The following is a 12,012-nucleotide window of genomic DNA, read 5'->3' as shown; positions in this document are numbered from 1 at the left end:
TAATCATCCCCATTTCTCTCCTCAGACTATAACATTTCCTTTCAGGAAAGACTTTTTAAGTGAGTTGGTACTTCCAGCCATCTCCCTCTTTATCCTAGCTAAATGCCCCCAGACCCCATTCCTATCGCCCTCGTTTCACTAAGGTTTTGCTAAACATTATTAGACACAGCACATGACCTCTACCCAGTCTTTCAATGTCTCGGAACAGACATAAAGACATTCGATTGGTGCGGCTGCAGCTTCTCTATGCTAGGAATTTAAGAGTCATTAGCTCTTCTATTCTACTCTTAAAGACCTGCAAGGCAAAATTTAAATTTAAAAAAATTTAAATAAAAAAACCGCTCCCTTTTTTTTAACCTCTAGCCACGCCCACTACCTCCCTCAAGCCTCCACGCGAAACTGCAGGAAACCGGAGGGGGCGGGGCGGTGACGTCATGACGCCCTGCGTCAAGGAACGCCGGCGGCTGCGGCGCTGGCGGTGGCTGCGGCAGCGGCGGCATTTTAGTCGACAGCGGCGGCGGCGGCAGCGGGGCTGCTGCTCCTCCCAGCATCCCTGGCGCGGCCATTTCAGCCCCATCTTGGCCGAGGGGAGGGAGCTGCAGCCGCTGCTTCAGCAGTTTGAATTTCAGTTTCTCCGGGGTTTTTGAACCGGGCGCACCGAGGAGCAGTCGAAGAAGCGACCGCCGCTACCTCACACATCCGGGGCGCCTCCGCTCGCCGGCCGGCCGGCCGCCGCCCCTCACTCTCCAGAGCTGTGAGGGGAGGCCGGGACTGCCGCCGCCGCCCGCGGGGGTGGCTCCCCTGTAAGGGGAGGACCGAGGCGGCTCTCCCCTCCCTCCCCTGGAGAGGGTTTCCGCCTGAGACGCTCGACATGTCCCTGGGGCTGAGCTCCGGCTAGTGCCGGGGAGGGAGGGCCTCCCGCCCGCGCCGAAGCCCCGCCGCCCGCCCGCCCGCCCGCGGACCTTCAGCCAGCCCCAGCCCGCGGCCCTGGGCTGAACCCGAAAGCCCGGCTCCGGACCCGCCGCTCCTCGCCCTCTCAGCGTCCGAGCCCGGACCTGACGCCGGCAGCAGCCCGAGCAGCCCGAGCGGGGCAGCACCGCCCCTCACGCCGCCGCCGCCTCCTCCCCTTCGCCCTCCCACTCCCACCCCCAGCCAAGGCCTGCGGACCGCGCGGCGCTGGACTGACCGCGGCGGCCCGGAGACGGGAGGAGGAAGCCGCCGGCCCGCCCCTGGGATCGCGCTCTCGCCGCCGCCGAGGGGATTGAATTGAGGCGCCGCGGCTGCGGGAGGCGAAAACGGAGGAGGAGCAGCTGCCGCGCGAGTGAGACGGGGGCCGAGCCGGAGACCGACGCGGAGAAGCAGCGGGAGAGGAGGATGTCTCCCAGAGCGGGCGCCCGGATCGGCCCGTGACTCCCGGCGGCGGGCCTCACACCCGGCGCGGACTCGGACTGTGTCTTTGGGGGCCGTGCCCTTCCCTTCCTGGTTTCCAGCCAGTTCGCCGCGGAGCCGCAGTGCCCCTCGGCCCCCCAGCCTTCCTCACCATGTCCAAGATGCCGGCCAAGAAGAAGAGCTGCTTCCAGATCACCAGTGTCACCACGGCCCAGGTGGCCACGAGCATCACCGAGGACACCGAGAGCCTGGACGACCCGGACGAGTCACGCACCGAGGACGTCTCCTCCGAGATATTTGACGTGTCCCGGGCCACGGATTATGGCCCCGAGGAGGTCTGCGAGCGGAGCTCCTCCGAAGAGACCCTCAACAATGTCGGGGATGCGGAGACTCCCGGGACGGTCTCCCCAAACCTCCTCCTGGACGGGCAGCTGGCGGCCGCGGCGACTGCTCCCGCCAACGGAGGAGGAGCCGTGTCGGCCCGGAGCGTGATGGGGGCGCTGGCCAATACTCTGGCGACAGCTGCCGCCTCGGCCCCCTCTTCGGGGGCACCCGGCGCCCCCCCGGCCGCGGGTTCCTCTGCGGGGCCGGCTCCGTCGCAGCCCCCCACCACTTGTAGTTCCCGTTTCCGCGTGATCAAGCTGGACCACGGGAGCGGGGAGCCCTACAGACGCGGCCGATGGACGTGTATGGAATACTATGAGCGGGATTCGGACAGCAGCGTCCTGACCAGGTCCGGGGATTGCATTAGGCACAGCAGTACTTTTGACCAGACTGCGGAGCGAGACAGTGGCCTGGGCGCCACCGGAGGGTCGGTGGTGGTGGTGGTGGCCTCCATGCCGGGGGCACACGGGCCCGACTCGGGAACTGACAATTCCCTGACTGCTGTGTCACAGCTACCCCCGTCGGAGAAAATGAGCCTGCCCGCTCCGGCCCCGCCGCTGAGTTTTGGCGTTGGGCAGCTCCAGCCGCCGCCTCCGCCCGTAGGTGGGGCTGTGGCTCCAAGCTTGGCTTCCAGGCCGTCGTTCCCGGGAGCCGCAGCCGGGCCGCAGCAAGTGATGGCGGCTCCGCAGCCCAGCCAGCCCCAGGGAACCGGGCCGGGCGTCGTCCCCCCGGGGCCCAATGGACAGGGTCTTCCGCTAACGAATGTAACCCTGGCGCAACCCGGCATGTCTCTGCCTCCGCAGTCTGGCCCGGCCGCCAGCGCTTCTGCGACGCCGCAGCCTCAGCAGTTCGCGTATCCCCAGCCTCAGATGCCGCCGGGGCATTTGCTGCCCGTCCAGCCCTCCGGCCCGAGTGAGTACCTGCAGCAGCACGTGGCCGGCCTGCAGCCGCCGTGCCCCGCGCAGCCCTCGGCCACCGGCGCAGGGGCCAGCCTTCCGGTGGGCACCGGCCACAATGCCTCCTCGGGGGCCGCGCAGATCGTGGGCCCCTCTTCCCTGCCCAATGAAGCCGTGGCTCCGGGGCCGGGAAACGCGCCAGGCGGGCAGGCCGCGCCTACTCAGCCGGCTGGAGTTCCCCCGGCTCCTGTGGGAGGCACGGTGCAGCCGGGCCTGGTTCCTACCGGGGCCGGGCAGCCCCAGCCCGCGCCTTCACCGCAGGTGGGAGGCAGCGGTGCGCCGTCAGCCGCGTCTGGTGGCCCTCACACCATGGTGCCCGGAGTTCCAAACGTGCCTGCCGCCGTGCCCGCTCCAAGCGTGCCCAGTATGCCTACCACGTCTGTTACTATGCCACATGTACCCGCGGCCCTGGTCCAGTCGCAGCAGCTGAGCAGCCATACGCCAGTCAGCAGGAGCGGCAGCATAATCCAGCAAGTCGGGCTGCCTTTAGCGCAAGGCACACCCAGTGCACCAACAAGTCTACCACAGTCTGACCTAAGCCAGTTTCAGACTCAGACCCAGCCTTTAGTCGGACAAGCTGACGATACTAGAAGAAAATCAGAACCCCTACCTCAACCACCACTTTCTCTCATTGCTGAAAATAAGCCTGTTGTGAAGCCTCCTGTTCCAGATGCCCTGGCAAATCCCCTTCAGTTAACACCTATGAACAGTCTGGCCACCTCTGTATTCAGCATAGCTATTCCTGTTGATGGTGATGAAGACAGGTATGACAATCTTATATAAAATATTTTATAGGAATGTTTGGTCAAACATTGTAGTTTAGGGTGCAACTTTGGAAGAGTTCTTTTTTCATTTTGAGGCTGTTAGCAGTTTTAAATATAACAATTAGCATTTAGTAAAGTTGATTTATCAATTCTTAAAAAAACACCTTTAGTTTTAAAGATTGCTCATGTAAAGGTGGCTAATGAGAGAATTAGTCTTGTCACAGTTGCTCAAACATACTAAAATGGATAGGAATGCAACATTTTTTATTCAAAAGGATGGATTTTATCTTAATCCTCTCAATTTAGAGATGGTAGCTAGTAGGTTATGCCCCATAGGATTGTCCCTTTTTTAGATGTCAATCACACTTGAACACTTATGGCAGATTTTTGTCAGTGTGAATTTTGAGATGAAACAATTAGAAGTTTGCCATTCTGGAAAACCAGAAGGCCCTTTAGTACAGAAAGATCCATGTAAGATACCTATCTCTGTATCTGGAAAGGCTGGAGAGATAATCTTGAAATGTCAAATCCAGCTTCGAAGATCATATCTTCGTTCAGCCTTTTAATGAAAGAGAATAGAAAGTCAAGAGGCTTCCCAGTGACTTACTTCTTTAGATACTATTTTTTTTGAAAGTAAAAGTGTATCTGAAAATACTTCCATCATCAGTCTTTGTACTGTAGGAAAGGGTGATATGAGCTGTAGTAAAAACCTGTAGTTCTTGAAATTAGAGTAATTTTATAGTAAAGGGGTAAATGTCAGCAATTGGCTCCATTTAAGGGAAGCTTCTTTAATTGTTTAAGTGGAAATTGGTGTATTTGCCATATCAATCCTACAACAGTTGATGTTTGGTTATTGTTTAATGAGGATTTTAAATGGTTTTGATGAAATTAAAATGAAAAGAACATAATATACTTAACGCAAGTTTTAAAAACGGATTTGTCACAGCTTTAAAATTATATTTCAAAACTACAGAGAAAGTTTCAAGCACTTCACAGGTAGACATTTATTTGTTGGAGGTTTTGTTTTCAGAAAGGTTAATTTTAGATGTGTTAAAAGATCAAATCTTTTTTATGGAATAATTGGTATGTTTCCTCTGGGTTCCTTCATATACTTAACTTTTCATTTCTGTTTAGCCTTGTATTTTATATACTTCTGTTGGTTGGTGTGAAAAATGCTTACTGAAATTCATCTTCTCTGCTTTTTGTAATTCAAAGTTCATCTTTTTTTGTAGGTGACTTGCTTGTGGGGAGTCTTTCTTCTATTTGAGAACTCTTAGAGAATTCCACGTGTCCATAAGTGAGCTCAGCTAGCTAGTCATTGCGAAATTTTATGTGGATGGAACTACCAAGTAAAGAAACTGATTCCACAAAGCCACTCAGAAAAATCCCTCTTTTGCTCCCATATTTTCACACATAGGGCACACACCTAAAATGCAGATTGAGTTTAATTGTTCACCTTTGGTAATAGTCAACAGGTGACCTTCCCTTTTCTAGCTGCCAGAAACTCTTTTTTTCTGGTGGGTTAGTAAATAAGCATTTGCTACCTCCCTGTACCTGTTTGACACTGCCCCCATATTTCTTCAAGAAATAATGACTGGTTTTCTAACCCCTCCCAAAACACCTGCACACCTGTGAATGAAGAATGAATTTTCTATTCTCTTCACACCTCTCTCAGTTTAGAGCATATGTAATTGCATTCCTCATAACTCTAATATGATGATGATATGGCATGAAGCAGAGAAATCTGTTGACAAATGGAAACTCTGGGATGTATTTTTAGAGTATACCTCTAAGATGCATTTATTTCTCCTCTCCTTATTAAAAGAGTTGATAATCTCATCTCATTTCTAAACATGTGAATGTTTGAACTGCAGATACTACTGTATCAGTTGCAACAGTTAATCCAGTGTAGGAATTTTGATGTGTGTGCAGTGCTATTTTAAATATGGCACTTCCCTCCCCAACCCAGCCTTTTAAAATCTGTTGCTTATCAAATGTTCATTTCTAATTTTTGTTATAGTCTTTCATTGGTTTTCAATTTAACAAGCTAGTTTCCAAGATGTAATGTTACACATTTGACTCTTTTGTCACTGCAACAAACATACCTGGTGAAGGAATAAATCCATTAACTAGAAATAGTTGTGTGTTTTTTAATGGGAAGCCTTTGGAAAAGAGGCATTTTAAAGTTCTGTGCTTGAAATTAAATAACACAGTTTTCCTAGGTGTATGTTTAAATTACTGATTGAGTACTTTTGAGGATAAAGTACTAGCACAGTCGTAATTTTAATATGGTGATTTTTGGGTTGCCTTACTAAATTAAAATCTGCATACAGTTTTTAAAAAGTTGTGTTGAATTTATTGGGGTGACTGGTTAATAAAACTATATAGGTTGTATGCAATTTTATTTACAGTCATTCAAATGTAAAATAAAATGGAGTGAGAAGTCTTGAGTAATTACGACTTAAATTTTATGAATAGGTTGAAACAAATTTTAGATCTTAAGAAAATATTTGTAAAGTAAGGTGTTTGCTTTAAAAAAAATGTTGAGAAAAGAAAGGAAAATGGAAGATTAATAAAAATGATTGAGGTGATTTTGGTTGAAATATTGAAAACTTTATGTTGTCATTTTGGTTCCATTTCTAATACAAGGCTCTCCATATTGGCTCATTTTGAGACTGTCTATTTTAACGAATCAGAAAAGACCTTATATTATTACATCATAATATTATCATGCCTTTAAAAGGGCTGATGTTTGTTTATACAAAGTAAGAAAATATCATAAAGTTCTTCGTTAACGTTGCCCATTGGCCAAATATTATTTATCACCATAAAGTTAGCTTTTCTCATTAGGCATATGATCATTTCTTGAGATGCACCAAATTGATTTTGTAAAGTGGAGGCTGTAATGGTGGTTGAAAATATATCATAGAAAAATGTGTAGCCATTTTTACAGTGAACGTTATAAAATTTGTTTAACCTACCTGTATACTTAACAGGCTCCTTTTTGATAAGTGGGGGAAGTACAAAATATTACTGACCTTTTTTGAAAACGAATGCAGTACAGATAATTTTCCATAGATAGCTGACCAATGTGAACTCTGTAAGCCACATTCCAGGAACTCTTATGAATGGCTGCAATTGTGAACTGTCAACTGCAACCAAAACACTGTTGAAAACATGATTGTAAGTCCTAAATCAAGGAAGGGTATTAGAAGGTGTCAGGTTCAGACAAAGAACTGCAGAATATATAAACCAGAGACAAAGGGACACGAAACACATTATTTTAGATTGATTTTCCTATTAGAGAGAGAGAGAGAGAGAGAGAGCAGGCTTTTCCCATTTGGGGCCCCTCCCCAGGGGGTGCCCTTTGGGGACACCCCTGCCCAGATGGAGTTTGTATAAGCTTCCAATTAACTTCTACATATTTATTTAAAAAAACAAAACATGATTGTAAGGATCCCTTAGTGGCGAATATCTATATTTTGTTCATGGTTTTATTTGTGTTTGTTATTTATTACTGGTAAGGTATTATAAATTGTAATTGGTTAGTGATGTGTCCTGGTATGTTGCTATAAATAGAAATTTTGTTTGTACAGTTTTAGACATATATACGTAAATGTATATCAGGAGGCAGAATTATATAACTCAATAGATAATTAGAGCTTATTTTTCTTTATCTATATTGAATTGTGGAGGTAATTTTGCCCTTCCAGCTTTATAGTTGATATTTAAATCACTCAGTAGATGCCATCTATACTTATCTAAGTACTCTTACCAAGGATTTTGTAATCCAAGTATAAAATCACGTGTATGAGTGACATATTATTTACTAAGAACTGATGTTGATGCACACTCATCAGAGTGCCATGTTGATGACTAAAATTAAGGAAGTTATCATTGATTCATCCAGAAAGGCTGATGATCACAAAACCAAGAGTTGTATGAGTAGGAATATGGCCTTTTAAATTCAGTGACACATACATTGTTTAAAAGTTTGGACTAAATCATATAGGCTGAACATTGATTAACTCTTTAGAAAACATGGGCTTGTATGTGTGAGGATAAGACGTACTCGAAGTAACTATTTTAGTTACCCCTGTTTTTTCCTTGCAGGGGAAGGAGTGTATCTTGAACTTAATTGCTTTTATGAGAAGTCATTTTTTATAGTACTGGTAGTGGGGTGGGGTATATATGTTCTCTTATTCCTGAGAATAAATTTTAATACCAATCTTTGGATAGCACTAATTTGGAAACAGTAAAACATGGTACTGGATTTATGGATCTGGTACTTGCTAATTTGGAGTGGTGTTTAGTCTTTCTCAGTACCAAAGGAGATTGGAAGCAGTCATGCTCTCTAGTGCCCTCCAGTAGCAAAGAGCAGCCCCACCTATTAGATGGTAAAGAAACCAAAATGAATCTCTTTCCTGAGGAATTGCTGCTAGGGAAGTATTAAAGGATCTTGACTTTTCTTTCCTAAAATAGGAAAATTGGGGGGAGGGCGGCGGAGGGATGTGAGGTTAGAGAGTGACGGCAGATAACGAAGACAGAAAATATAGTGAAATGACATGAAATGTGATCTCAGAAGGAATAGGAGCACTTGTTACTAGTGAGGAACCATGGTCTAATCACTTCTTCTAATAATTGTTTAACCAGTATGTATTTCCTTTTCTGAACAGAAACTGTTTATTTCTTAATTGCATTATTCTTGAGTATGAGGAAGAGAGGCTTTAAATAAACAGGTCTGGTTAAATGTAGCCTGAATGAATATGTATCCTAAGTCATTTCCTATTAATGGGAAGAGCAGATTTTTAATAAATCTTTATAATTGACCGACAGTATTAAAGGAGTATATGTAATACAATTCTTGAATTGGAATAAATCATTCAAGTTTGTTTTAAATACTAAACCAGTGGACTTGTGATTAGATGGTATAATATGAATTACTACATCCACAAAGAATATGCCTACCTGAATTGTTATAATTTAGATCTTTCCACAGCAATTTTTGAACATATCAAATTATTATTCAATATTTATTACATTATTTTTCCCCCCATTGACCCCCTCCAGTCCCTCCCCTCACCCTCCATCCCCCCAGGCCTTCAGCACCCTATTGTCTGTGTCCATCGGTTATGCATATATGCCTACAAGGTCTTTGGTTAATTACCTCCCACCCCCCTTCCCTCTGAGATTCCACACTCTGTTCCATGCTTCCATGTCTCGATCCACTCCTATTTGTTATATTCTTAATCTTAATTCTTAAGACAAAAATTGGGATTCTTTCATAAAGATTTAGGAATAGTAACCAATTTGTATCATTACCTGACTTTCATTATATATGTTAATGTATGCACTTTAAATTTGACTGATAATGTTAAGTTAAAGACATATTGATTGTCTGCTTTACCTGTAAAAGGTATGTGTATAATTTCTACTTCTAAGTCAGGTGAATTAAATTTCACCTGTGCACTTGGATTATTTACCTTTCAAATTTAATGCCCAGAATCAGATACAAGTTTTTAGTTTTCTTTGTACTCAAGCTAACATCTGTTTTAAAAAATGAACTCTCATCCATTAGGTTGTACATTTACATATGATGGTTATGTGACAGTTCTGCAGGTCATTGAGTTAATTTTAATAAGTTCACCTAGTATACAGATTATTAATAAGTGCCTTGCTAATATATACTAATCAGAGTAGACAAGACACATAGTTTGAATGTTAAGTTGCATAAAGCCTCCTTTCCCATAAACTCACTAAAATTTGACTAAAGATTTATTGATGTCTAGAAGAGAAATTGATTAGTATGTTGATTATTATAAATGCTGTTGGTGTATTTTAAATGTTATTTTTAACATTTTAGGCTATCCCTCTTCGTTATCACACAAGTTAACCATTAAATTTGTGAATGAGGGATACCCAAAACAAAGTTTAAAGCCAACTAGTTTCTAAAGTAGAATTAGAATTCAGTTTTACTTAATGGTTTTGTAAGGTAAACCAAAACAAATCCTTGCTTGGTATATGGTCTACCTGGACTTTGAAAACAAAACCAAAAAGGAGAGGGAAACTGTTGTTCAAAGAAAATCCATAGTGTGTTTAATTATAGCATTAGCATGTTATATGACTGACAATTACAGATAATGGAGTCAGATATGTCTGGGACAAAATCCAACTTCCTTCATACTTGAGGCATCTGTCCTTGAGCTATTTATTTAGTCCTCTAAGCTTCTTGTTTCTCCCTTTGAGAGTTTGAGAGAATTAAATAAGTTATGCAATTTGTGAACAATCTGTTCATAACATAAGGCAGTATGTATGGCAAGCATACATCATAGAAACGTCAGTATTTCAGTGTCCTAACTGTCCCCCGTCCCCCCCCCCCCCCAGATCACCTCTGACGTGCTACAAATCATACCAAGAGTCTTCTGTTTTGATCTGAAAGTGTAATTGCATGGTATGGATGTAATCAGAAGAGGAGATAATTGTTTTAGGCCAGAAGTATGGCAAATTGTGTTGTAATCTTGGCTCCTCTACCACTTAGCTGGTTTCTTTGGTCAGGTCATTTAATGTCTCTCAGTTTCCCTCTTTGGTAAAATTAGAATTTGAAACTTGGTCAGGTTTTTTAAGTTCCCTATGTATGAGTTCATATATTTAGACATATTTCATAGTAGAGCTGCCGTCAAACCCTTTTCCTACCACCACATTATTGTTGGACCAAAAAATGACATTTACAGCCCTGTGTGGTGTGGTTCAGTTGATTGGAGTGTTGTCCTATATAAGAAATGGTCTCGGGTTCGATTCCCAGTCAGGGCCTTGATCCCTGGTGAGAGTGTGTACGGGAGGCAGCCAATAGATGTTTCTCACATCAGCGTTTCTCTCCCTTCCTCTCTCTCTCAAAATCAATAAAGAAATATCCTTGGGTGAGACTTAAAAGATTTTTTTTTAATGACGTTTACAAATAGTAAGTAGGTTGAATATCCAAGAAGACATTTAAAGCAATAATATATCAATCATTCAACTACCTTTGTGCTCTCTGAGTCTGAGTACTGGGATACAGAAATAGGACTATTCTGTCCTTAAAGATCTCAAGCTGTCTGAAAATAATTAGTAAATATAAGGTGCTGATGGAAACAATTTAGGATATCCATATATCAGTTTGGTGTGGGGAGGAAGTAGTTAGACTGACTTACAGTTTAATTTACTCTCTGCATAGGTAATAAATATATTTATACAGTTTAAAAGTCAAAATGTACAAGAGTATAAATTGAAAGTGTCTCTGACATCTCTTTCCTCTTAACTACCCAGTTTCTGCCCTCAGAAGCAACCCATTATTACCTGTGCAGTCTTCTGAAGCTAACTCTTGAACTGAATCTTAAAAGGCTCATTCATATTAGGCCACTGATAAAAGAAGGGGATGATTTTCCAAGTAGAGGGAGAAGGCAGTTTGTATAAGTGTGGAAGGGTGAGACTATGTCAGATTTGGGAAATGATGCGATTAATTTGACAAGAACCAGAGTGATGGGCTAAAATGTCATGGTAAGAAATTTGAGATTTTTATCATAACTGTATGGTTGCTGTTGAAGATGTTTCTTGAAGCTTTTATTATTAAAGTAGTATGTATATTGAACCCATTGCAGTACACTTTTCAGTGAGTATTCTATTTTTAATTCTATTTTTAATCTTGTGATAAAATTGTGTACTAGTATAAGGAAATCCTAGGGGCGCTCTGAGTCCCAGAAGTCAGGATTCTCATTCATTGGAAAGTACTAAATAGCTCTAGCTTAAATATTCTATTTACCTTAAGTAGTTTGTTTGCCTAAATATTACCTTAATAATGATGAAGTATTTTGGTATATGTTAAGATAGTCTACCAAAAAAGTATTTTTAATACAGCATGCCTTGAAAATTAACTCTATATTAAACACAGACCAAGGTTGTTTTAGGCTGTCTGTATATGTAATCTGATTTGATCTGTTAAGCAACTCTAAGGAAGTGTTTCTACCCCTTTTTTACTTTTTTATGAATTAAAGAAACTGAGGCTCTGAGGATTTGAGTCTCATAGATATTAAGTGACAAAGCATAGATTCAGACTCAGGCCTTCTGACTCCAAAGACAGTGCTCTTGGATATTCCCAGAGTTAGTTGTTTATTATTATTATTATTATTATTATTATTATTATTATTATTGCTTTGCTGACTGTAAGGAGGAAGGAAAAACTTACTATAGCCACTGATCTGTTGTATTGTTACCCTTTACCTAAAGGATATATTTAATCATTTAAAATCCCCAGGTGATAGATAATGTTGGAGGTGGCCCTTGCTGTTCCTCTGCTTATTGTATTTCCCTGGTTTCTATTTAGAGATCTCTAAAGTTGAGTTTTGACATAGAGAAGAAGAAATTTGCTGAGTTCTGGGCTCATGTGTGTACTTCATCCTTTAAACTTCTACAATTTTTGTAGCTTAGTTTTGAGGTATAGTATATATGTATGTTTTTTTCTCTCTGTTATAGTTATCCTACAAAGG

The 12,012-nt window shown here is 43.3% G+C and overlaps 1 protein-coding gene across 4 annotated transcripts in view; it reads left to right on the top strand.

Annotated features, from left to right (window-relative positions):
• Positions 1 to 522: 522 nt before the first annotated feature.
• TSC22D2 (TSC22 domain family member 2) overlaps positions 523 to 12,012 on the top strand; it is a 54,310-nt gene continuing 42,820 nt past the window's right edge. For all 4 annotated transcript variants that reach the window (XM_028136989.2, XM_028136992.2, XM_054714098.1 and 1 more), the window contains exon 1: positions 523 to 3,493. In XM_028136989.2, the coding sequence (XP_027992790.2) occupies positions 1,542 to 3,493 (1,952 nt within the window). In that variant the 5' untranslated portion in view covers positions 523 to 1,541. The remainder of the gene's footprint in view (positions 3,494 to 12,012) is intronic.

The sequence above is a fragment of the Eptesicus fuscus genome, chromosome 3, assembly GCF_027574615.1.
Source record: "Eptesicus fuscus isolate TK198812 chromosome 3, DD_ASM_mEF_20220401, whole genome shotgun sequence".
Classification (NCBI taxonomy): Eukaryota; Metazoa; Chordata; class Mammalia; order Chiroptera; family Vespertilionidae; genus Eptesicus; species Eptesicus fuscus.
The sequence above is the reverse complement of the archived record's forward strand: the minus strand, read 5'-3'. Positions and strand labels throughout refer to the sequence as shown.